This window comes from Sinocyclocheilus rhinocerous, unplaced genomic scaffold (assembly GCF_001515625.1).
Source record: "Sinocyclocheilus rhinocerous isolate Xijiao unplaced genomic scaffold, SAMN03320098_v1.1 scaffold883, whole genome shotgun sequence".
NCBI classification, from domain to species: domain Eukaryota; kingdom Metazoa; phylum Chordata; class Actinopteri; order Cypriniformes; family Cyprinidae; genus Sinocyclocheilus; species Sinocyclocheilus rhinocerous.
In genome coordinates this window covers 364,800-387,084 of record NW_015627244.1, presented here as the reverse complement: position 1 = coordinate 387,084, position 22,285 = coordinate 364,800, and the positions used below count along the sequence as shown (strand labels likewise).

The 22,285-nt window shown below is 36.7% G+C and overlaps 2 protein-coding genes across 4 annotated transcripts; both read right to left on the bottom strand.

The window, feature by feature from the left end:
* Positions 1 to 263: 263 nt before the first annotated feature.
* LOC107724866 (voltage-dependent calcium channel gamma-6 subunit-like) lies at positions 264 to 14,941 on the bottom strand. Of its 2 annotated transcripts, none has more exons than XM_016533949.1 (5): positions 14,869 to 14,941; positions 8,653 to 9,442; positions 5,505 to 5,579; positions 3,011 to 3,148; positions 264 to 1,513 (listed from the first exon to the last, which is right to left on the bottom strand). In XM_016533949.1, exons 2-5 carry the CDS (start codon positions 9,008 to 9,010, stop codon positions 1,290 to 1,292), a joined length of 795 nt encoding a protein of 264 aa, XP_016389435.1. In that variant the 5' UTR covers positions 9,011 to 9,442; positions 14,869 to 14,941; the 3' UTR covers positions 264 to 1,289. The 2 variants fall into 2 exon arrangements, with proteins under 2 accessions (XP_016389435.1, XP_016389441.1); XM_016533955.1 differs by lacking the exon at positions 14,869 to 14,941 and adding an exon at positions 12,426 to 13,759.
* Positions 14,899 to 22,004, bottom strand: LOC107724853 (splicing factor U2AF 65 kDa subunit-like). Of its 2 annotated transcripts, XM_016533931.1 has the most exons (12): positions 21,508 to 22,004; positions 20,707 to 20,866; positions 20,493 to 20,599; positions 19,333 to 19,484; positions 19,014 to 19,130; positions 18,742 to 18,910; positions 18,567 to 18,646; positions 16,276 to 16,398; positions 15,927 to 16,013; positions 15,571 to 15,822; positions 15,306 to 15,487; positions 14,899 to 14,972 (listed from the first exon to the last, which is right to left on the bottom strand). In XM_016533931.1, the coding sequence occupies exons 1-11, from the start codon at positions 21,554 to 21,556 to the stop codon at positions 15,353 to 15,355; spliced, it is 1,431 nt and encodes a 476-aa protein (XP_016389417.1). In that variant the 5' UTR covers positions 21,557 to 22,004; the 3' UTR covers positions 14,899 to 14,972; positions 15,306 to 15,352. The 2 variants fall into 2 exon arrangements, with proteins under 2 accessions (XP_016389417.1, XP_016389423.1); XM_016533937.1 differs by lacking the exon at positions 14,899 to 14,972 and having other exon boundaries at positions 15,332 to 15,487; positions 18,772 to 18,910.
* Positions 22,005 to 22,285: the final 281 nt, after the last annotated feature.

Sequence of the window (22,285 nt, the reverse complement as noted above, 5' to 3'; positions counted from 1 at the left end):
TTAAATCGATGCATTGAAATCTATGATATCTAGTCTGCTGATGACTTTGTTCACTGAAAACCAGCAGAAAAGACCAGTATAAAGTGATCCCAAAAAGTATTTGGACACTTAAAGGCATGAATATTAAATGTTATAGCTAATTACCAAACAAAGTAGCATTTATTTTAAAGAAAGATGGTACAAAGACTTTCCAAGTTAAAAAAAAATAATAATAATAATAATAATAAAATATTATATATATAGTTAAAAAATATTTTATTACAACAATATTTTATACAAAATATTGGACACATTTTTGAATGTGTCCAAAAGTGTCACTTCTTGGGATCACTAGCTGGTCACCAGCATACATTGTGATGCTAGTGTGCTGATGTTTCCCATTTGGTTTTACAGCTAGCTTAACTATAGCAAGACTATTTAAGCTGGTCAAACAGTTTTACTATAAACATAATTATGGTCAATGAAACTCACCTGCCAAGTCTTGTTATTAAACAGAATGGCTATGATGGTACACAAGCCATCTCTTAATAGCATAAACCTGTAAAGCTGGTTTGCAGTTTTATTCTAAAGGCCTGTTTGCACCAATGACGATAACTATAAAGGTAACTATAACTATAAAGTTTTAATAATCATTCTAATTCTATGAGAATAGAGAAGTCTGCACCACAGCTATATTGAAAATGCCACAGAGGAACGATATTACGGGAATCATTTTCAGAATTATTTTTTTTCTCTAGCTGATGAATGATAAAAGCACTGACAGCCAATCAGAATCCACTCAACTTTAAAGAGCTCAAGCATTTAAAACAGCAGTGTGCTCTTATAATAACCAGAATGTTATCTGACACTAATATAGTTATCTTTCTTGGTGGGAACAAGGCTTTAGCATTGATAGGATGGCCTAAAAAAAAAATCAACACTTTCAACCCACAAATACCTGATAAGTCAGTATTATATGCCTAGTAATCAAATAAGGTTTCTTATACAAATGCAGATAAAGGGACAATGCATAATAGCACAGCATGTTGTGTAAATGAAGCCTTTCAAGACAGTAAACAGATCTGTTGGTCACTGATTTTATGTACATAACCATCATAGAAATATCAGTTTAAATTTCAGAGTCGGTGTATGAGCATTAAGGTCTATAATCTTATCGATGAGCAAACTAATGCTAGTTTTTGCAAAACATTAGCTTTTGAGAGTCCTTTATAACATCAGTTAATCTCCACAAGCAGCATAAGAGTATAAAAGATCTTGTGCTACTTAACTCGCTGGCAGTCCTCTGACAGCTAGGCATCACTACTGCTCTGCTGACGAAAACATTTCTCCAGGGGGTTGTAGGGGAGGGAAAGCAACAGGAACATAAGCCCTCCAAAAATAAGAATGGCCGCAGCCGAGCCAAGACACGCCACTGACCAGGACAACTCGTGATGGAGAGGGATACTATGATCGCTTGCCAATAACGCCAGCACAGCCTGGTGGAAAACTATGATGGACAGGAGGACCAGGATACCTGGGGAAAGTGGAGATGAAAGGTCATTTTATTTAAAGGAACGGTTCAACTATTTGAATTCAATGTGAAACACTCAGGAGCAGAATTACATTTGTAGTTGGTAAATTACAAAATTGCTCAAAGATTTTTTCTGAACCGCTTCACAGTACATAGCTTCCTACTTTGGCTTGTAACTGCGGTCACTATATGCTGACAGTTTAAGTTGTTTTAAAAATTTAAAATTAAAACTTTATGGATCTCATATGCTAAACAATGATTAAAAAGAAAACCAGGAGACCTATTACAACTTAAATGCATGGTTGAAAGTTAACAAATACTAATTTAATGATTTAATTAATTATTTTAAGTTGCAAAACTGTTTTGATGAGCTCTGTTGACAAAATAATGCCGACTGTTACATCGACTTCATATTAAGTGTACCTGGAAATTTCCATTAAGTGATTTTAGCAACAAAAAAAAAATAATAATAATTGTTTATGCTACAAATGAAGTTGCTCTAAGTTGGTTATTTACACATATTACACATTTCATTAGAAGCTGTCATAAACTCAAAAAGATTGATGCAAACTGTTGCTTTTTTTGGAGTAACATTGTTTGTTTACAATATTTAAATGTTTTCTTGGAATGCCATTATTAATTGATTCCAACAGATCTCTATTTTTAATTAAGTCAAGGTAGCGTGTTCTTGTTCATTTCCATGAGCTGTGATTCAGTGAGGGAATTACTTATGAAATCGGTAACGATTCAACAACAATCAACTCAAGTCTGATTCAAATGTGTAAACTCTCGAGTGAGTCGGAGGCTTTTTCATGACTCTTTTTAAATGACTCATTAAAAGTTTACTTAGTTGAGACGTTAGTGAAAACACGAACACACTGAAGAACTGCTTTATAGTAAAAAATTTAGCTTGTAATTTTAATTGGAAGCAACACTGACACAGTTTTTTTTTCATGTTGCAAATTGCTGACTTTAAAACAAACTATTTTATAAAGTGTTGTATAAATAAACGTGACATGACTTGACTGGAGTGCCGAATTGCAAAGCTGGTGCAAACTTATCCACATGGATATGATCAGATGCTTTCTTAACTGCTGCTTTCTCACCACTTTCTCACCCTAAGAGAATAATGAAAAAAGAACTTCACCGCGAGTACATTAGGAATGTTTTTCTCCAACTGTTTTCTTATGATATACCTCAAACTCATATTAAACATGAGTGGTTACACATGATTAGTGAAGTGACACTGAAATACAGCCATCTCTATTTCTTGAGATGCCTGACATTGTGATTGAGGTTGAGGTTTAAGCTTAGAATCTCAGCAATGGGACACGGTGCGCTTGAACATTGCCAATCCCCCATTAAGTCCAGAACATTGACTCATAGGATGCGTCAATAAATTTGAGCCTCCTCCATAACTACTTCAGATTTAGTGCAGCTGAATGGTGCTGGTGTGTTTTTAAAGTCACTGAATGCAGGTATGAGATGTTTAAGAGGTACCTGAGGAGACGAAGCAGATGGTAGCAGGCTTGAGGAAGAAAGGCACACTCTTACTGAGAGACATAGTGATACACACAGAGCCCATGATCATCAGAAACAAACTCAACAAAGCCAACATTGCACCTGCTATATGCAAACCTAAGAGAGAAACAAAGCAAGCAATGAGTCATATTTGTTCGAAGACATAATTCTCCTTCGTTAAACAATATAGGCAAACATATGTGGGAAACTAAACCCTGCTGTGTTTGTTGGGCATTTAATTATAAAACCATTGGCATTAATGACTCTCCCGAACAGCCTGCACTCTTCTGGGAAGGCTTTCCACTTGATGCTGGAACATGGCTGAAGGGATTTGCACCCATTCAAACCGAAGAGCATTAGTGAGGTCAGGGACCAATTTTGGCCAATGGGATCTGGCACACATTCAGCATTCCAGTTTATCCCAAAGGTGAATCTGGTTTTAAGCAGTAAATTATTTTTATGTGGCTATAGCATTATGGTCTACCAGTGGAGATACAGGAACACTATTAGCTCAACTGGTTATCACAAAATGTGAGCTATATTCCAAGACATGAGCTTCATGTGAGCAACAGGCTGAAAATGGAGTCATTATTCACTAAAAAATATTGAAGTCTGTTGTCGATCTCTGGCAATCTTGAAGAGAAGTAGCAATGCCTGATTCATCAACTACCTGCTCTTTTGAGTCAGATCTTTTCAATAGCCAGTGAGTTTCTCCGCGTCTGGAGAGCGTCAGCGGTGTGGGTTATTTCAAATAGTTAACAGCTATAACAACTGAATTAAAGACTTTTAAAATAATTTCAGCTCAAAACTCACTTTCCGACAGCAGCGAGTGTATTAAATAACTTCTGTTTGAGATCCGATGTGGATTATGATCATACATATTTGTAATCGATGCAAAAGACTATGAACACTAGCCATTACCATAGTAAAGATGTTAAATACAACCGCTTGAAGAAATCAGACAAATCATATAGGCTAGGCTATCACAATCGTGTATTTAGTAACAAATTTTATCTGTCAGTAGGCTCGTCTCTTTATACCCGAGTGTCTGATGTTCATATTTAGCTCATAATCATAGCAGCCCATAGCATCATAATCATAGTTTTTGTTCGGGAGGCTCCTCTGCTGCTCAGGTCGTATTTTTGATGGAAATATAGAAATTATTATTATTTCTAAATGTGATGTATACTGCGACTACAAATAAACAGAAACAGACGTGACTGAATAGTATGCGTGTCCTCTTTCTTTTGTGAAATAACGGTAAATACCACTTTATTTCTGTGTGACTAATTTTCAATCCTGACAAATTAATTCATTATGATCAATGCATCACTTATTATTGTAAAACTGGTAAAACAGAGATGCTTTTGGATTTAAATCTTTGTCAACAACATAAAATGCAAACAAATGGCCGCTCTTATCATGTTCGTTTTGTTGGTGAAATGATGGGGTTGTGTGGCGTTGTTCCAAAGAGTGTAAAGTGCAGGTTTTAGTGAAGCGCAGCGGAGCTTCTGGCACGACGGTGGAAACACAGCGTGATTTTGGGCCCGGTGCTACAGGTCTGAGGATATTAGCCTTAGCCCTGCCCAGCCCGTTGAAAGCACTGGCTCGCACTGGCCCGACAGTGGAAAAGCGGCTATTGAATCTGTTGAGCCAGTTAACAATACCAGTGTGAATTATTTAGTCAAGAATCAAACCGATCTGGATCTGTTTTATACAGAGATAATGTTGAGAATTGTGAATAATAACTTAAATTTCAGTCTGTTTCTTACACAAAGCTAGCGTATGAATTCAGAGGAAAAAAATTTACAAGTACATATATTCTTTTGGGTTCCACATGGGAGAAAAAGTCATACAGGTTTGGAACAACATGGGGAGTAAATGATGACAGAAGTTTCTTTTTTTGGTGAACTACATTCTTAAAAACAAATCTTCTTTATTGGCATTTATGGTTCCACGAAGAACCTTTAACATCCATGGAACCTTTCCATTGCACAAAAGGTTCTTTATAGTGAAAAAAGCATCTTTAGATTATTAAAATGTTTTTCACACCAAGAAAAATGGTTCTTTTTTAGAGCTGATGACTAAATGTTTTTTTGGTGAACCAAAGATGGTTCTTGTATGGCATCGCTCCAAAAAACCCTTTTGGAACCTTTATTTTTAAGAGTGTACAGCCTAGCCAAAGCTGTAAGAAGGGGCATCCATATACTTTTGGGCATATATTTTGTTGGGGTATTAATTATGCCAATGCACTTGAAATAAGTGAAACAAGAAAGAGCACTCATGATGCATTCTTGTGCATGTACACAGTATGAGATGTGGAGAGATGGAGAGACATGGAGCGGGGGAGGAGACAGAAACATGACTGATTTTCAATGAGAGAAACAGCGTGGAAAGAGAGAGAATGAATAGACGAGAGCGAGCACACAGACAGCAGAGAGAAAAGAGGGCAGATTATACAGGAAGAACTTACTTTTTTCTGTCGTTTTCTTAAATATGACAGCATTCTCTCCAGAAGTGTAGAATTTAAAGAATGTGCAGTTTGATTCTGAGGGCAAAAAATGAGACGGTGAGAGAGAAGAATGAGACAGTGAAGGTGAAGAAAGATCAGTCAGAAAAACAGAAAAAGGCACTTGAGCTTTCTGCTGTAAGCCCTGTGAGGGTCATTGTGTATTAATGTGCCGAGGACACAGAGCAGCCCTCTCACATATGGCACTGAAAGAACAAGAGAGACAGAGAGAGCGAGGCAGCTGGAGAGGGAGGGAGCGAGAGTGAGGCAGATGGAAAGAGAGGATGAAGGGCAGAAAAAGGAAGAGAGAACAGACTCAGGTTAATACAACATCAAATCCACATTCACTCTCTCTTGTCCTCTGCAGCTTGTCTGTTGTCTTCTTATATTTCCAAATTTTTCACTCATGTCCTCTATATTTAGACTTGAAACTGGGCAGCAGTCAGATTGGATGTTTATCCATGCGCAATATGACTGACCTTTCTGCTTTAACTGTGACCCACCGCACACACATCTTTTTTTCCAGAACTTTCCCCTAATTAAAAACAATCTGTGTCCACTACAAATTTGTATAGTCATATTACAGCTCCTAATTGATAAAAAAAAAAAATAATCTAATCATTCAAAAGTTAATATAAATTTTTTCTTGTTCATTTTGGAGATTTTATATGCTTTTATATTCTTTAATATTTTTTAAATCGATTATATTCTGATTACTCAATTGATTTAGTCACAAATAATATAAGCTTATCATTTTAAGCTTTAACTAGAAATACATAGTGTCTTTAGAAGTCAATATATTGTTTGTTTTATTTTCACATCAGTGAAAAACCAATAACTAACCTACAGTCCACTGCAATCCATATTTTGTCAATTTGTTCAAAGTTGATTCAGGGTCACGCAGAACACATTCTTGCATTGCCCAACTATGCTGATTTTTAAAGTACACATGAATCGCAGTCATGCTTTTAACCATGTTGTGTTTTTTCTAGCATATCTCACTATGAAAGTCACATTTTAAAACACTTAAAGTTAAAAGAAGTTAAAAGTCACTTTTCAATATGGTATGAAAAATCCTTTTTATATGCACACTATTATTTCTGGGTTTATATATATATATATATATATGTATATATATATATATATATATATATATAATTTCATGTTTTATAATTTGACAAATAAATATAATTTAAATGTGTTATATATTTACATTGATTTAAAAATACTAATGTAGCCTATAAATAATAAATATATATTAATTGTACTAAATTAGTTTGACAGCCTAATTTAAATACATGTATTCGCACATACACGCACAGTCAAATAAGGTCAATGCTGTGAGCTGCACTAGATATGATCAGCATAGAGCTGGTAATGTAATATTGAACAGATCCCTTAAAAATGCATCATGGAAGTCATAACTGAGAATGAAATCAAGGCATCTCTATCTAATGACAGGGTTCCAGCATCAAACTATTAAGAATTTTTTGTTATCATTATCAGTATGAAATATATAGATCGATGCAGAAACCAAACTAGTTGCATTTTCTCTGGATTTGGGTAAATCTTGCCCACTTTGCCAGAAAAAAATTGGCCCAAAAGTTGCTGTTCTGCAGTCTCAGCTAAAGGGGTGTCATGTAATGATCTGTTATGACAGGTTCAAGTAGAGAGTGGAACTGTTCCTTAACAGAGCTGGCAGTCGGACCAGTGGCACTGTTACAAGAGACATCATCACAGTCCTCTGGGCCTTACAAACGAAACTCCCTGGCTCTCTGTTCATGCCTGTTGTTATATGAGAGGTAAGATTAATATCACAAACCAGAACACGGTAAACTATGCAGCTATTGCAGCGTCTCAAAAAGTCAAGTCATTAATAACATCATGGCTTTGACTGTATGTGAGCTGAATGCTGCTTTGTGTCTTTAAAAATAATTATGCATGATCTGCTCCTGCTGCTAACCCAGATACATAAATATACGTATGCCCGGCTATACTATGCTGTATAATGTGCTCACATTTCCAACAATACATGATAAACAAATAATAAATGAAATGGTTAAAGCCTAAAAAAACTCTTACTAAATCATTTGTGTTAATTTAGTAAATCTTATCATTTCTTTATTGTTCCTTATTATTTAGTATTTTTATCTCATGATTTCAGCCTCCAGTTTCCCCAGGAACCAAACAAATGACACACTGGTTTGGTAAGGTGTGTAATATGGTGACTATGTTCAGAATAGAAAACTATCAAACTATCAACTTAAAAATAGTATGTGAAACAATGCATTATGCAACAAGAAATGCTTTTAACAAAATTATTCTACATTATTGTCCATGATCTCATTATGCTGCACGTTTAATTTATCAAGTAGTGTACAATTATCATATCTTTGAAATAAAATTTTTTTTGCATTAATATATTAATAATTAATATAACCCAAATAATAATTGCTTATTACCCCCCCCCTCCAAAAAAAATCCACAAAAAGAGACTCCTGTTTGATGGTAATATGTACATATTACTTGTCAAAACTTATTATTATTATTTTTTAAGAAGTTTCTTATGCTGCATTATTTAATAATACTAAGACTGCATTATTTAATATATATTTATATTATTATAATTAAATTATAATATAATTTAATATTATATAAATTATATATTATTTATTATTATAATATATATTATAATGATTATCAATGTTGTGCTGTTTATTTATTCTTGTAGGAAGTAATCATTGATAAGTGAGAACCAAATCAGCATATTAGAATGATTTCTGAAGGAACATGTGACACTAAAGTCTAGGTAAATAGAAAACAGTTATTTTAAACTGTAATCGTTTTTACTGTATTTTTGCTTTGATGAGCAAAAGAGACTTGACTATATATCTAAACAGTGAATCAAGTCAAGAAACAGATTTGTAGTTTGTACTCAGTACAAACTACAAATCGAGCACACTGCATTGTGGGAGACAGTATGCAGAAAGTGTTCCAGATGTTATGCGTACAGAAAATCTGCATAGTAAAAACTGCAGAAACAGTGAGAGAAGTATGGTGGTAGTATTCTGTTCCGAGTACAGACAGTGGGTGTGTGAGTGTGTACTCTCACCTCCAGGCAGTTCTGCAGGTCCACAGCTCTCTCTCTCTGGGTCAATATCTGACACCCATAGCGTGCAAACGCATGACTTCCAAAGGCCGTAATGTGCCATCTCACACGTCTGGTTGTTCCTGAAGTGTTTTGGCTGGGATAGCTCCACCCAGAACTCTGTGCCCATGCCAAGCACCGTCAGAGTCACGCCTATGAGAGCGACGAAAAATGCCAGCTTGATCTTGCCTTCCTGGCTGTCACTCATTCGAGGGGGCCTCGGCCGTTTACCTGAACGCCCGCTCTTATTGCCAACTCCACCCAAAGCTGCCATACCTGCTCTCCCGTCCTCATTCTGCTGCAAAAAAAAGTTGGACCACATGGCAGCCACAATGCTTGGAGATGAGTGGCGAAACTCCCAGAGGCAAAGTCAAGAAAGGGGACAAACAAATAACTAAAGCAAAAAACAGGAGACTAGAGACATTAGTCTGGAGTTAAGCGGACGGACGGACGGATAATGAGAACGCAGAGAGGTGTATTAATAGAAAGCTCAAAAAGGAACAGGAAATGATAGTGAATTACAATGTTCTGTGATTCAAAAGGAATCCAGCGTGCAAGAAATTCATGTGACAGGGGGTCATTTCTGAAGAGCGCAGAGTGGGAATTAACTGACGTCTACAAACAAGAGAAGGTTTGATAAGAAACTAGACAGGAATAATGGGTATATGAAAAGAACCACTTGATGAGAGACACGACACTGGATTGAAGCCTTATAGAGCCGTGAAAAGACGACACATTCCTCTTTTTGATGAACCTGCAGAAAAAAAGAAAAAAAGACTAGAATTCAAAACACATAGTACATAAATAGTAGCAGAAAGACTCAAGGATAAAGTTATCAGAAATCTACAATTGATCTTTTCCTTTAGTCACTAAATATTTAGTTAAAAAACAATAATAATTTGCCAATGGGATACAGAAAAACTATTCAAGATGCTTGCTACTTCTAATTAACAATTGTAATTTTAATTCAATTCTACTGTTTTAATTTAATTCGAACTCTACTATAAGGATGAATTTGTTAGCATTAGGCAATTTTAGCTTTTAACAGCAATTATTCATTTTCAATGTTAATTCAAAAATATTCTTTTGTTTATTGTAATTTCATGTTCATTCATGACACAAGCCTGAAAAATTAAACCTTTTAATTTAGAAGTAAAATTAGAATTGAACTAGTTTTTAAAAGGTCTAATTAAATTATTTATAAGTCTTGTTTTTAGAGTATAGATCTTGAAAACTGTTTTTTTTTTTTAATGCCATTGATATTTTATACTAGAAAACAAGACAGTTTAAATACAATTTTATTTAATTTCTCTTTAAGGTCATAACTAATCCAGTTATTAGTGGCCCAGAGAACAGCCTTTGAGGGATAGTCCACCCAAATATGAAAAAGATGTCATCATTTACTCACCCTAAAGTTGTTCCAAACCTGTATGAGTTTCTTTTATCAGAGATCTACAATCAGTTGACGGTCCCCATTGACTTCCACAGTATGGAAAAAATACTACGGAAATCAATGGGGACCAGCAACTGTTTGGTTACCAACATTCTTCAAAAAATCTTTTTCTGAAGAAAAAAGTATTCGTACAGGTTTGAAAAAGCTTGAGGAGTAAATAATGACATCTTTTGCATTTTTTGGTGAATTACACCTTTAATACTTTGAAAACAAAATTATACCTTTGTCCTCTGTTGAGTAAACAAACAAGCAGTAAGCTTACAGAGAAGGTTAATACAGGTCACGATTAGGTCACATTGTCTAAGAATTAGCTATGCCAGATGCGACTCCAAGATATCAACACATACCCGCATAACTCGGCCCACTTTAGCCCAGCCTGTTTGATCTGTGCCATTTTAAGGCCTCATAAATACCCGAGCATTACGTGTACAGAGAACTATTAGATCTATGGACAGAGAGTTTCAAGGTGTGCGGCGTTCTGCTACTCTAAAAAAAGATGCGAGAGCAGGAAGAGTTTAACGTGGACTGAACAGACTAAGGGATGAAACACAAGGTTGTTGAGAATGGAGGCGAAAAGAAGAGCCAGGTGGAGCAATAGGTGTTCATTTATGTGTGACAGGCAAACCGACAGAGGGTCTAAAGTCGTTATCACTGTACCCGTACAGGGAGGGAGTACTACAAAACAAGGCTCATTGATGAGGCCAATCACCCACACAGGAGCAATAAGAACACAACAAGGCTAGAAACAAGCATGTGGCCCATAGCCAAAATGATAGCATGATACACTCACAAACATGCCACACATACATTCTTGAATTAGCTCAAATTCTCTCTATATTTGTTTAGTAAAATATAGTTCAAACAAATAATTATTGTTATTAAATACATTTTAATATTAAATAAAACATTTAATTATATTTTATTTTTTCCTTGAACATTCTAGACACTATTTTACATATTCTGAAGTTTATTTTTGAATTAAGTTTGCCCCATTGGCAAATAGTTAAAGTATACACTACCATTCAGAAGTTTGAGGTCAGTAAGGTTTTTTTTTTTCATTTTTACTCAGCAAAGATGCATTAAATTGATCAAAAGTGACACTAAAGACTTTTGTCTCAATGTATGTCAGATAAATGATATTTTAAACTTTCTATTCATCAAAGGTGAAAACGTTTTTTGCACTGAAAATAATAAGAAATTATCTTTAAGCACCAAATCTGGATACATTTAAAAAATATAATAGAAATAGAAAACAGTTATTTAAAAGTGTATTATTTCACATTATTACTTTTTTTACTCTATGCATGATAAAATATATTAAGTATCGGAGAGTACAAGCCTTCTTTCAAAAATATTAAAAATATCTTGTTCTTAAAAAACATACATGAAATAAAATATGGCAGGCTTTATGCTTAAAACAAAAATATTGTGCGAAAAATCATCTTAATTCCATATATTCAACTTTAAGTCAATACACAAGTAAAAAAACAGATAATGTGTGACTACACACTGTTCTACAGATATAAAACTAGATATTCAGTAAAGGTTTTTGGGGCCATATTATGTGTCATTTGAGATATAACACACTATCAAAACACTAAACACGATCTGGAAATGTAACACACAGGCTATAATTAACCCACTACGATCATCTCCATCACAGCTCTTTATATTACCACAACTCTGTCAAAACTTTCTTGAAAACCATTACGCTTCTATAAAATCCACTATAATTTGCAAGTTGTTGCCTCAAAAGGAAAACATCTGCACCCATAGCAAGGGGCTCACATCTCAGTCAAGAGACCGTTTTGGCAGTCAGAATGGAAGAAACCAATTATCATTTTAAAGCAACTGGTCTTCAGCCCCACATTTGCACATTAGGTCTACTATATAGTATCCAGAAACAATGTATAAACATTTCTCAGCAAAATAAATTACATCCACATAACTGCCGAAATGTTTGTAGAGTATCAAATAGCAAGAAAAAAGCAAAAAACAAAAAGTATCTGCTGCAATAAAAACTGAATTATGAATGCAGTTTTTTAAAATCGGGTTAATACACAAAATCAATTACAACCATAGCAGTCTGCAGATAATACGTTTATACTTCTATCAATACATCCATGCACCCATATTTTAATAAGCTGCCCAGCATAAACCTATTAAATGAAATTTAAGGCTTGTGTCACAGATTTTTATTAAACTATGACAGTATGCATGTGTGCAGCAAGTGCATTGAAAAGCCATCAAGCTTTAGCAACAGTGAGAGCAATCGAATCCTGACCTGTTCTGTGTGGGTGCAGATCTGATGACTAGATACATGAAACTCAGCTGAGAGAGGAGGAGAAGGAGGGACGTAAAGAGAGCGAGAGAGAAAAAGAGAGAGGGACAGAAAAAAGAAGGGTGGAGAAAACTGGGACTGGGGCTCATGAAATCAAGTTGTAGAGTCTACGTATGACAGTATGAATGTATGACAGCTTAATCACCAAGCAGAAGGTTCAGGCAAGAGTATTTATCGGCGCATGGACAGATTTGACATTTTCCAGTTTATGTCAGTGTGAGTTTTGCATGTCTGTGGGAAAGTAAATCGAGTGTATGTCAGCTGATCCACGGATGTTTGTGTGTGTGTGTGTGTGTGTGTGTATGGGCAAGGCTTCTATTTTGGACAAGCACCTGTTAATGACATTAAGAGCATGGGAGTTACAGTTGCAAAGACAGAAAAGAGAGCGAGGACTGTTTATAAGGCGAGAGAAAGCAGCTGATAGAGCAGCTAAGCAAGTTATAGATGGCATTGAATCAAAGGGGGATGTGAGAGAAAGAAAAAGTGTTAAAAAAAAGAGAACTGGCTGTAAAACATAACATGGGGTATTACCAGTGGGTGGAAAATAATGAAGCCAGAAAGATGCTCACTAATTAACCAACAGAACATGTGCCTCCATCCATTAGTAGATGTTCATTCACAGTCGTTCCATAAATCAATAGAAAACATTTGTTGTCTATATGATCAGAATTTCTGTCTCTCCAAAGTTATAAGAACTATTTCATTGAACTTTAACAAAGAAAAAATATAAAAGCATACTATTCATTTACAAACTAAATGCATTTACATCTTTCAAAGACTTGGCACCATGAACAACACATTCTACATTGTTGCAAACTGCTGATTCGCCACCATGATAATGTTTCCAAGCTGGCTAACATAGATGAGGTGGTGTCAAATTTGCAAAAACGGAGAACTAGTCAGTATGTTTTGTACAATATGCCTTTACTTTCAAGCAAAAGTGTTTAATTAATTGGCTTACATTGTAGCCGAATAATTTCCAGGTGAATACGTTGGAAAAAATAAAATAAAATCTAATATAGTGCTAAAGATTAAAACTGATCATTCTTTTGCGGCAGGGCACATAAAAATCTGAATTGCTGGTCCGATTGGACCAGAAGTTGAAAAAACCTTACTGTTGAGCTCTGCTTGTCAACAAATTTTCCTGGCACTCTAAAAAATATTGGTCAATTTGGAATTCATTTTCAGACATTTTTTTGCATAACATGCATCAGGTAGTCTGTAGCTGTCGGTAGACTCAGAGACAATTTTTATCTAACCAGTCAAATAATTTGTTTTCTTCTTCTATTAAAATTAACCACCTGATAAACGACTCTTTTCCCAGTCTTTGCAGAGGACTTTATTCAGTTTAATCTACTGGTTTTGTGAAGCACATTAAACTCCTCAATCTCTATTTCTCAGCATTTCCAGTCAACTTAAAGAAACACATGAATATCAGCAATCAACATATTTCTGATATTTTTGTCCTCTTTCTTTTCTTTGACCAAAAAAAACAAAACAAAAAAAACAAACATACACCAGCCTACCCCCCCCCATCCCCCCCACTCTAAAAACAGACTGACTACTGACTGACCCATTGCTCATAATACTCAGATACCGTATTGGAACTACACTACTTGAAGTGAGCAGTGCCTGTTAGCACTATCTGCTGGCAGAATACAGATGCAGTGTGTAGCAAGTCAATTCAAATGCATTAAGTTTATTTCACCAGAAGTTTCTCTGGTCTTCATACATAAACGCATTGTATTAAATCAACTCAGCTTATTACAGTTTTAAAAAAACAGCAGTGGACAGTTAGATACAGAATGTATAAAAAGAAAAAAACTGAAATGAGACAAGTATCTTTTTCACTGTGTATAAATTTGGTTAGATCGGGCCAGGAAAATAGGGTTCACGAAAAACAGTTCAACTATTATAAAAGAAGGGAGAGATAGCAGGAAAAAGACAGAGGAGGAGGGGGGAAATAGAGGATAGTATAGACGTAATTGGTAATATTCACCCTCTACAAGATAGATGCCTGTAGAAAAAAAAAAAAAAAATAGGAGAATCTTTTTCACTGTGTATAAATTTGGTTAGATCGGGCCAGGAAAATAGGGTTCACGAAAAACAGTTCAACTATTATAAAAGAAGGGAGAGATAGCAGGAAAAAGACAGAGGAGGAGGGGGGAAATAGAGGATAGTATAGACGTAATTGGTAATATTCACCCTCTACAAGATAGATGCCTGTAGCGGCTTTACCTCATACATATATGGTGTCAAAAGATGACCTGGAAACTCCTCTGGCTTTTTAACCTCTACACTTTTACACAGGAAACCTCATTCACAGCCTAAATATAAAACCATATCCAAATAACAAAGACTTCTCTCCTGAAATACCCCCTCTCACCTTCTTGTTTGAGTGTAACATTCATTTTTGTAGTTGTCATCATTTCTCTTTCCGCACTTGCTCCTTTACATCCTCCTCTCACTCCTATCTGACCAGTGCGTGAGCTGTACAGATGATAGAGCAGGAATTTAACATTGAGATAAAGTGACATGTAAATTCACTATGTGAAAATTAAGCTGGAAGTTTAGTGGCATGTCTAACTGAATCCTTTTCTGTAGATAATGACATGGTACGGTCCATTTTCCCATCTTAAAGCTTTGCACATACTTCAACGTTGTTGCCATCATAAAAAAAAAAAAACATGACAAATGATTGGTTCGCTACATTCTAACCAATCACAAGTCATGCTTTTAGTCTGCCAGAATTTAAAAAGCTCACACTCTCCCAGACCTCATAAATCTACAAAATAAGGGGCTTTCGAGAGATTCAAATCACACCATCTGCATCTCTCCGAGTCTCTCTCGCTCTGGATTCTGTCCTGTCTCTACCAGAAGTCGCGGCGGTGGTAGGCATCAGGGTCGCAGTATTTAGTCACCACCACTCTGTTGGCGAATTTCCTTCCTGTTAAGCCTTGCATTGCCTTCTGGGAGTCAAACACTGACATGAACTCCACGAAGATCTAAGACAAAGAAAAAAAAGACCATAAATAACTGTTCCAAATGGTCACGTTGAAATGTGACAATGTACAAGCAGTTTTCAAACCTTTCCAGTGCCAGGAACTTCCACGCCATCAACGGGACGTGGGATCTCGATGCTCTTGACCTGGCCGTATTTGGAGCACTCCTCTCTGACGTCTTCTACGATCTCCTCATACTCGTCATCATCCAGCAGCTCCTCTGGAGCCACCATGTTCATCAGACACAATACTTCTGTGGGAATGCCGCCCATCTGAGTCACCGAGCTGTTCATGAGACCTGGAACTTGAAGGGTAACTGGTGTCTGGTTTATACCCGTCTTCAGAGGAAAGAAAGCAGGGAAGAGGGTGAGAAACAGAAGATAAGGTCTACATGGCCTACATTCAGTAAATAAACTATACACTATTCACACTTTTCCCTCACCAGTGTGGTGTTCTTTGAGCCGACGCTTGCTCTCTGGACCAGGAGTTTCTTGTCACCCAGCTGCATCCCGTTTAGCCCCGCGATGGCCTGTGATAGTAAACAGTGTGTGCCTTGGAGAGGTTAGCATGGGTGTCAACCAACAGCTCTGACATTGCCTTTAGCTCATGCCATTATAAATTCTAGCTAAATATTTGTTTCTCATAGATTTACGGATAAAGCCAATATCAAACAGTACATGTAATAAATATAAAACAACGAAGCCAACAGTACATGCAGAAGACAAATGCGTGTTATTTGCTGAGCATTTACTGGCTGATTATGAAGGTGTAAAGCTTTGCGTTGTCATCACCTGGTCACTGATATTGACATCAACATATTCACAGAAGGCATAGCCCTTAGAGAGGCCTGTTGCGCTGTCTTTCACCAAATTAAAGGCCTTCAGAGGGCCAAACGATGTCAGCAATTCCTTGACCTGTGGAACAGAGAAAAATCACTATGTAAAACTTTACAAATATAAACACACGCACCATTCAAAAAGTCATGCATTAAATTGATCCAAAGTCACAGTAAAGACTAGAAGAAAAAAAAAAAATTTCAAACAAAATCTTTTGAATGTTCTATTAATCAAACAGTTCTGAAGACCAATTTCTGAAAGACCATGTAATACTCGAGACTAGAAAAGCTGCTGAAAATTCAGCTTTGCTGTCACAGGAATAAATTACATTTTAAAATTATAGAATGCAGCTCTTTTATACTGTAATAATATTTCACAATATTACTGTTTTTACTGTATTTTGGCCAAATAAATATACATCGGTGAGCATTTGTGAACAAGTGACTTGTTGCTTTTTAATCATAAATGAAATATATACAGTGGAGCTTGAAAATTTGTGAACTCTGTTTAGAATTTTCTGTTTCTGCATAAATATGACCCACAAGATCATCAGATTTTCGCGCAAAGTTGACAAAAAGAACCCAATCAAACAATTGAGAAAAAATATATACTTGGTAATTTATTTTTTCCTGAAAATGATCCAATATAACAGATATGTGAGTGGCAAAAGTATGTGAATCTCTAGAATTAGCATATACTTTGAAGGCGAAATTAGAGTCCATCTGTTCAGAGGTGTTTTTAATCAACGGGGTGAAAGGCAGGTGTCAGTGCGTGCCCTGTTTTAATTAAAGAACAGGGATCTATCAAAGTCTGATCATGTTTGTGGAAGTGAATTATGGCAGCCAGGAACAAAGGAGATCTCTAAGGACCTCAGAAAAAGAGTTGATGTTGTTCATCAGGCTGGAAAACCATCTCTAAAGAGCTTGGACTCCACAAATCCACAGTCAGACAGATTGTGGAGGAAAATCAAGACCATTGTTACCCTCCCCTGGAGTGGTTGGCCAACAAAGATCGCTCCAAAGCAAGAAGTGTAATAGTCCATGAAGTTGCAAAGGACCCCAGGGTAACTTCTAAGTAACGGCTTTTCTCACATTGGCTAATGTTAATGTCCATGAGTCCACCATCAGGAGAACACTGAACAAGCATGTTGTGCATGGCAGAGTTGCAAGAAGAAAGCCACTGCTCTCCAAAAAGAAGACTGCTGCCCCTCTGCAGTTTGCTAAAGATCATGTGGACAAACCAGAGGACCTGGAGAAAGGTTTAATGGATGGATGAGACGAATAGAAATTTTGGGTTTAAATGAGAAATGTTGTTTGCTGAAAGGAAAACACTGCATTCCAGCATAAGAAACTTTTCCCATCTGAAAAACATGGTGGTGGTAGTATCATGGTTTGGGCCTGTTTGGCTGCATCTGGGCCAAGACGGCTTGCCATCATTGATGGAACAATGAATTCTGAATTATACTAGCAAATTCTAAAGGAAAATGTCAGGACATCTATCTGACAACTGCGTCTCAAGAGAAAGTGGGCCATGAAGCAATACAATGACCCCAAGCACACAAGTCGTTCTACCTAAGAATGGTTAAAGAAGAACAAAGTTAATGTTTTGGAAATGCTGAGTCAAAGTCCGAACCTTAATCCAATTGAAATGTTGTGGAAGTATCTGAAGCAAGCAGTTCACAGGACATTACAGAACTGAAATTGTTCTGTACTGAGGAATGGGCTAAAATTCTTTCAAACTGTTGTGAAGGACTGATCAGCAGTTGCAAGAAATGTTTAGCTGCAGTTATTGCTGCAAAAGGGGGTCACACCAGATATTGAAAGCAAAGATTCAAATACTTTTACCACTCACAGATGTGCAACACTGGATCATTTTTTTCAATAAATAAATAAATGACAAAGTATATACAGTATATTTTTGGCTCATTTGTCTGATTGTATTTTTTTTTGTCTTATTTCAGAATCTGATGATTTTTGGGTCATATTTATATAGAAATATAGAAAAATCACAAACTTTCAAGCACCACTGTATATGCATTTTTCATATTGACAAAAGGGAGCTTAAAATCATAGAAGCAACTGTTCTGTGGAGCATGAAAAGGTTTTGTATTTCATTTTGTAAAGCATAAAATGTAAAAAGATTGGCAGATCTGATTCTGAAAGCGCTGCCCAATCGAGGCATAACTCGGCGTCCCTTCAATGAACGGACTGTCAGTGAATGGAACACAATGCCATTTTAACACAAACCTGGTCATCGTTGAGGTAATTTGGCAGACCGCCAATGAAGAGTTTATGGGCCGAATCAGGCACCACCGTGGAGACGACGCCTACAGAGAAAGAACCAGAGTGTGACCAACAATGATCGAAATTAAATCAATAACTACTAAACTTTTGAATGAAAAGAACAAAACATTGCGCGTACAAGAATTGGGGGAGCAAAAGAGAGACGTGCCTGGGACATAGACACTGGGATTCTCACTCATGCCTGGCAGAGGCTGGTAGTCGTGTGGTCGACGAATCTTTAAACTCTGTCCCTGGAAAATTATGCCATCAAATGCCATGGCCTGTGTCGTTTCATCCACCGAACGAAACTGTATTGCCAAGCATAAAAATAACATTAGGCTCCCAGAATTTCCTGAAGCTTTTATGTGAGGATCTACAAAATTTGCTCTACCACTCTGAATGAAGACTGACCTCCAAAAAGGCAAAATTCTTGTCCTGGTTGATCTGAACAGCAAGGACTGGGTTACCTGGGGCCTGAGTCAGGCCACCCAAACGCATCTGAGCATTGAAGAAGTCCATCATAGACTCCTATTAAAAAAAAAAATTCAGAATGCAATGCTATTAATCAAACTTGTGTAAGAAAAAAAGCTAAGCATTAAACAAAATTAATCAGTTGTACTCCAGTTTATGGATGACAGCCCAAATTATACTGGATTCATGAATTTCATGATAACGTTGAAAGAAAGATAATCACATACTACTGAATGTCAACGATAAAAATGAATCTTACCTCTGTGATGCCAAATGGGATGTTGCCAACATAAAGCCGCCGGGCCTGTCGAGTCATCTGACTGCCCACAACAGGAACAGGTGTTGGGGTCACAGCCAGACCCTCAGGGGTCATTGTGGGTAGCAGAGCAGTGGCCGGGATCTGACCAGCAGCTGAAGTCAAAGAAAGGTTCATGAGTATGTTAGACATATGTTGGGCATATGAACACAACCGTTAAGGAAACCACATTGTGATATTACAAATGTAAAATATTTTAAAATTGAATTTTTCGTGTTAAGGCAAAGATGACTTTTCAGCACCATTACTCCAGTCTTCATTGTCACATGATACTTTAGAAATCATTCTAATGTGCAGATTTGGTGCTCAAGAAACATTTCTTATTATTCTCATCAAAAACACTTGCTGCTTAATATTTTTCTGGAAACTATCATAAATTTTTTCAGGATCCTTTGATGAATAGTAGAGTAAAAAAAAGAAGCCATTTATATGTACTAGAATTTTTTTATAACATTATAGATCTATTCACTGTCACTTTTGCTCAATTTAATGCATCTCCTTGTTGAACAAAATTAATAATTTTAAAAAATAGGCTAAAACTGTTATTTCATATTGAGGTAGCACACAACAAGAAATGTTTAAAACTCTTGTTTTAGCCCAGTGATTAGTTGACAGGAGAGCAGGTGGCTGTTCATTGTTGTCTAGGGGGCATCAAGATGGATCAAACGAGAGATATAGCTCAAGAGCAGATGTAAACGGGGTCAAAACAGGAATGAAAGGAAAACAGACTCTTACCCTGCATGGCTTTGTACTGCATGGGTTGATGAATAGTAGAGTAAAAAAAAGAAGCCATTTATATGTACTAGAATTTTTTTATAACATTATAGATCTATTCACTGTCACTTTTGCTCAATTTAATGCATCTCCTTGTTGAACAAAATTAATAATTTTAAAAAATAGGCTAAAACTGTTATTTCATATTGAGGTAGCACACAACAAGAAATGTTTAAAACTCTTGTTTTAGCCCAGTGATTAGTTGACAGGAGAGCAGGTGGCTGTTCATTGTTGTCTAGGGGGCATCAAGATGGATCAAACGAGAGATATAGCTCAAGAGCAGATGTAAACGGGGTCAAAACAGGAATGAAAGGAAAACAGACTCTTACCCTGCATGGCTTTGTACTGCATGGGTGTGATGTGTTCAAATCCAGGAGGAGGAACATCCCAATATTTTTTTACTTTAATCTTTTTCTTCTCACGGTGTGGAGAGTGACTGCCAATGGAGACAGAGAGATCAACAATGAAGGTCTTTGAAAATATACAGGCTTTCGTAAAGCTTTCAGTGAATGTCCCGAAGGATCTGAGTTTTTCCAATTTTACCTGCGTCTGGGTCTGCGGTCCTTGCTGTCTCCATGACGATCTTGGCTGCCTCCTCTCCTTTCTCTGTCTTGGTCCCGGCTCCTTCTTTTCCTGTCCTGGTCTCTGCTGTGACTTCTCGAGCCACTGCGCCGGTGGTGCTTGTTCTCCTTGTCTCTGTCCGCTGCACAGCACAAAACATTCAACATGTTCATTCAAATTGCCATCTGCTTACTGATGCTCATATAGACACCAATGCCACAAATAAAGCTTTTTTGAAATATATTTACGGGCTGAACAACATTCTTCAAAATATCTTTAACTGTGTTCTGCAGAAGAAAGTCAGTCATACAGGTTTGGAAGAATATTAGGGTAAGTTAATGATGACAGGATTTTCATTTGGGAGAACTGTCACTTTAACTAAATAAACCTAGACCTGATTATTATGAATTTATCAAATGTTTAATTACAGATAGGTAAACATGAACAGATAGCATTTTATTCATCACATGCAACTTTTAACACTGAACCCAGAACATATTTATGCATGCATGCATGCATTATATAAACATTATTTTAAAGCTGCTTATCTTTGCAGAACCCCAAACACACACATTGTGTCAATTAGATTTGCAATGCATTTAAGACTTAACATCACTGCATTTGTCTGGTGTGCATCTGTGCAATGTGATGCAGACCCTCCTTCAGGCTGCAGGCACGTCCAGCTCCACCAGGAGAAGAGATTTCCTCACTGACAACTACCACATCAGCTTTAACACTTGACCATACCCTCATTCTCTTCACAGTTAACCTTTTATTCCTCACCTTGCTTGTTTTCGGTCAACTGTCTCTCAAACTCGTCAAAATCTGACATTTTCCAGCAGCTCCAACACGCCGACTGAGAGTGAAGCGGGCTAGCTAGCCGCTAGCAATTCAGTGGCTGCTATTATCTCGCAAACAAAAAAATAAAGTTCACACCAAGCGTGAAGCAATTAAGAAACTACCGTTTTTGTAAGGCAAAAACGCGACCCTGAGGAAGCAAAGCACAGTTTAATGAAAGCAGCTGGAGTCGAGCTGATGTCTTCCAGAAGCGCTCAGTAACGTTACATACAAAGACTAGCATGAGGAAAGCGTGCTTTCAAAGACACCGAGAGTAAACACACATGCACCGGATGATGTACTGGAATAAACGACTGCTCTGCTGGTGGAAGAGCTCATGTATTCCTCAAAACTACCGAAATACGTAAAGCACAGCCTTTATTTTCCACAAAATCTCTGTGAAACGCCAAGGCCGTGAGAGTGCGCCCACTAAGGTCAGTGGCCACTCCCAAACACTTCCGGGTTAACTTTACAATTTTAAGCTATTGAAATATATTAGATTATAAAGGGTATTTATTACAGCTGCTGATTTAAGGAATTTGTATATGCATTTAAAATCATAACATATAAATACACATGTTCTTTACAAACAAAAACTGAATAAACTAGGCTGTATTGTTTTGTATCTGACTGTGTCCCCTAATGGCAGGGGATTTTGGCTCGATTCTTTTGAATCCGTTCATGAAAATGTTTTGTTCAAATTCAGTGATCCTCTCTGTGGGTT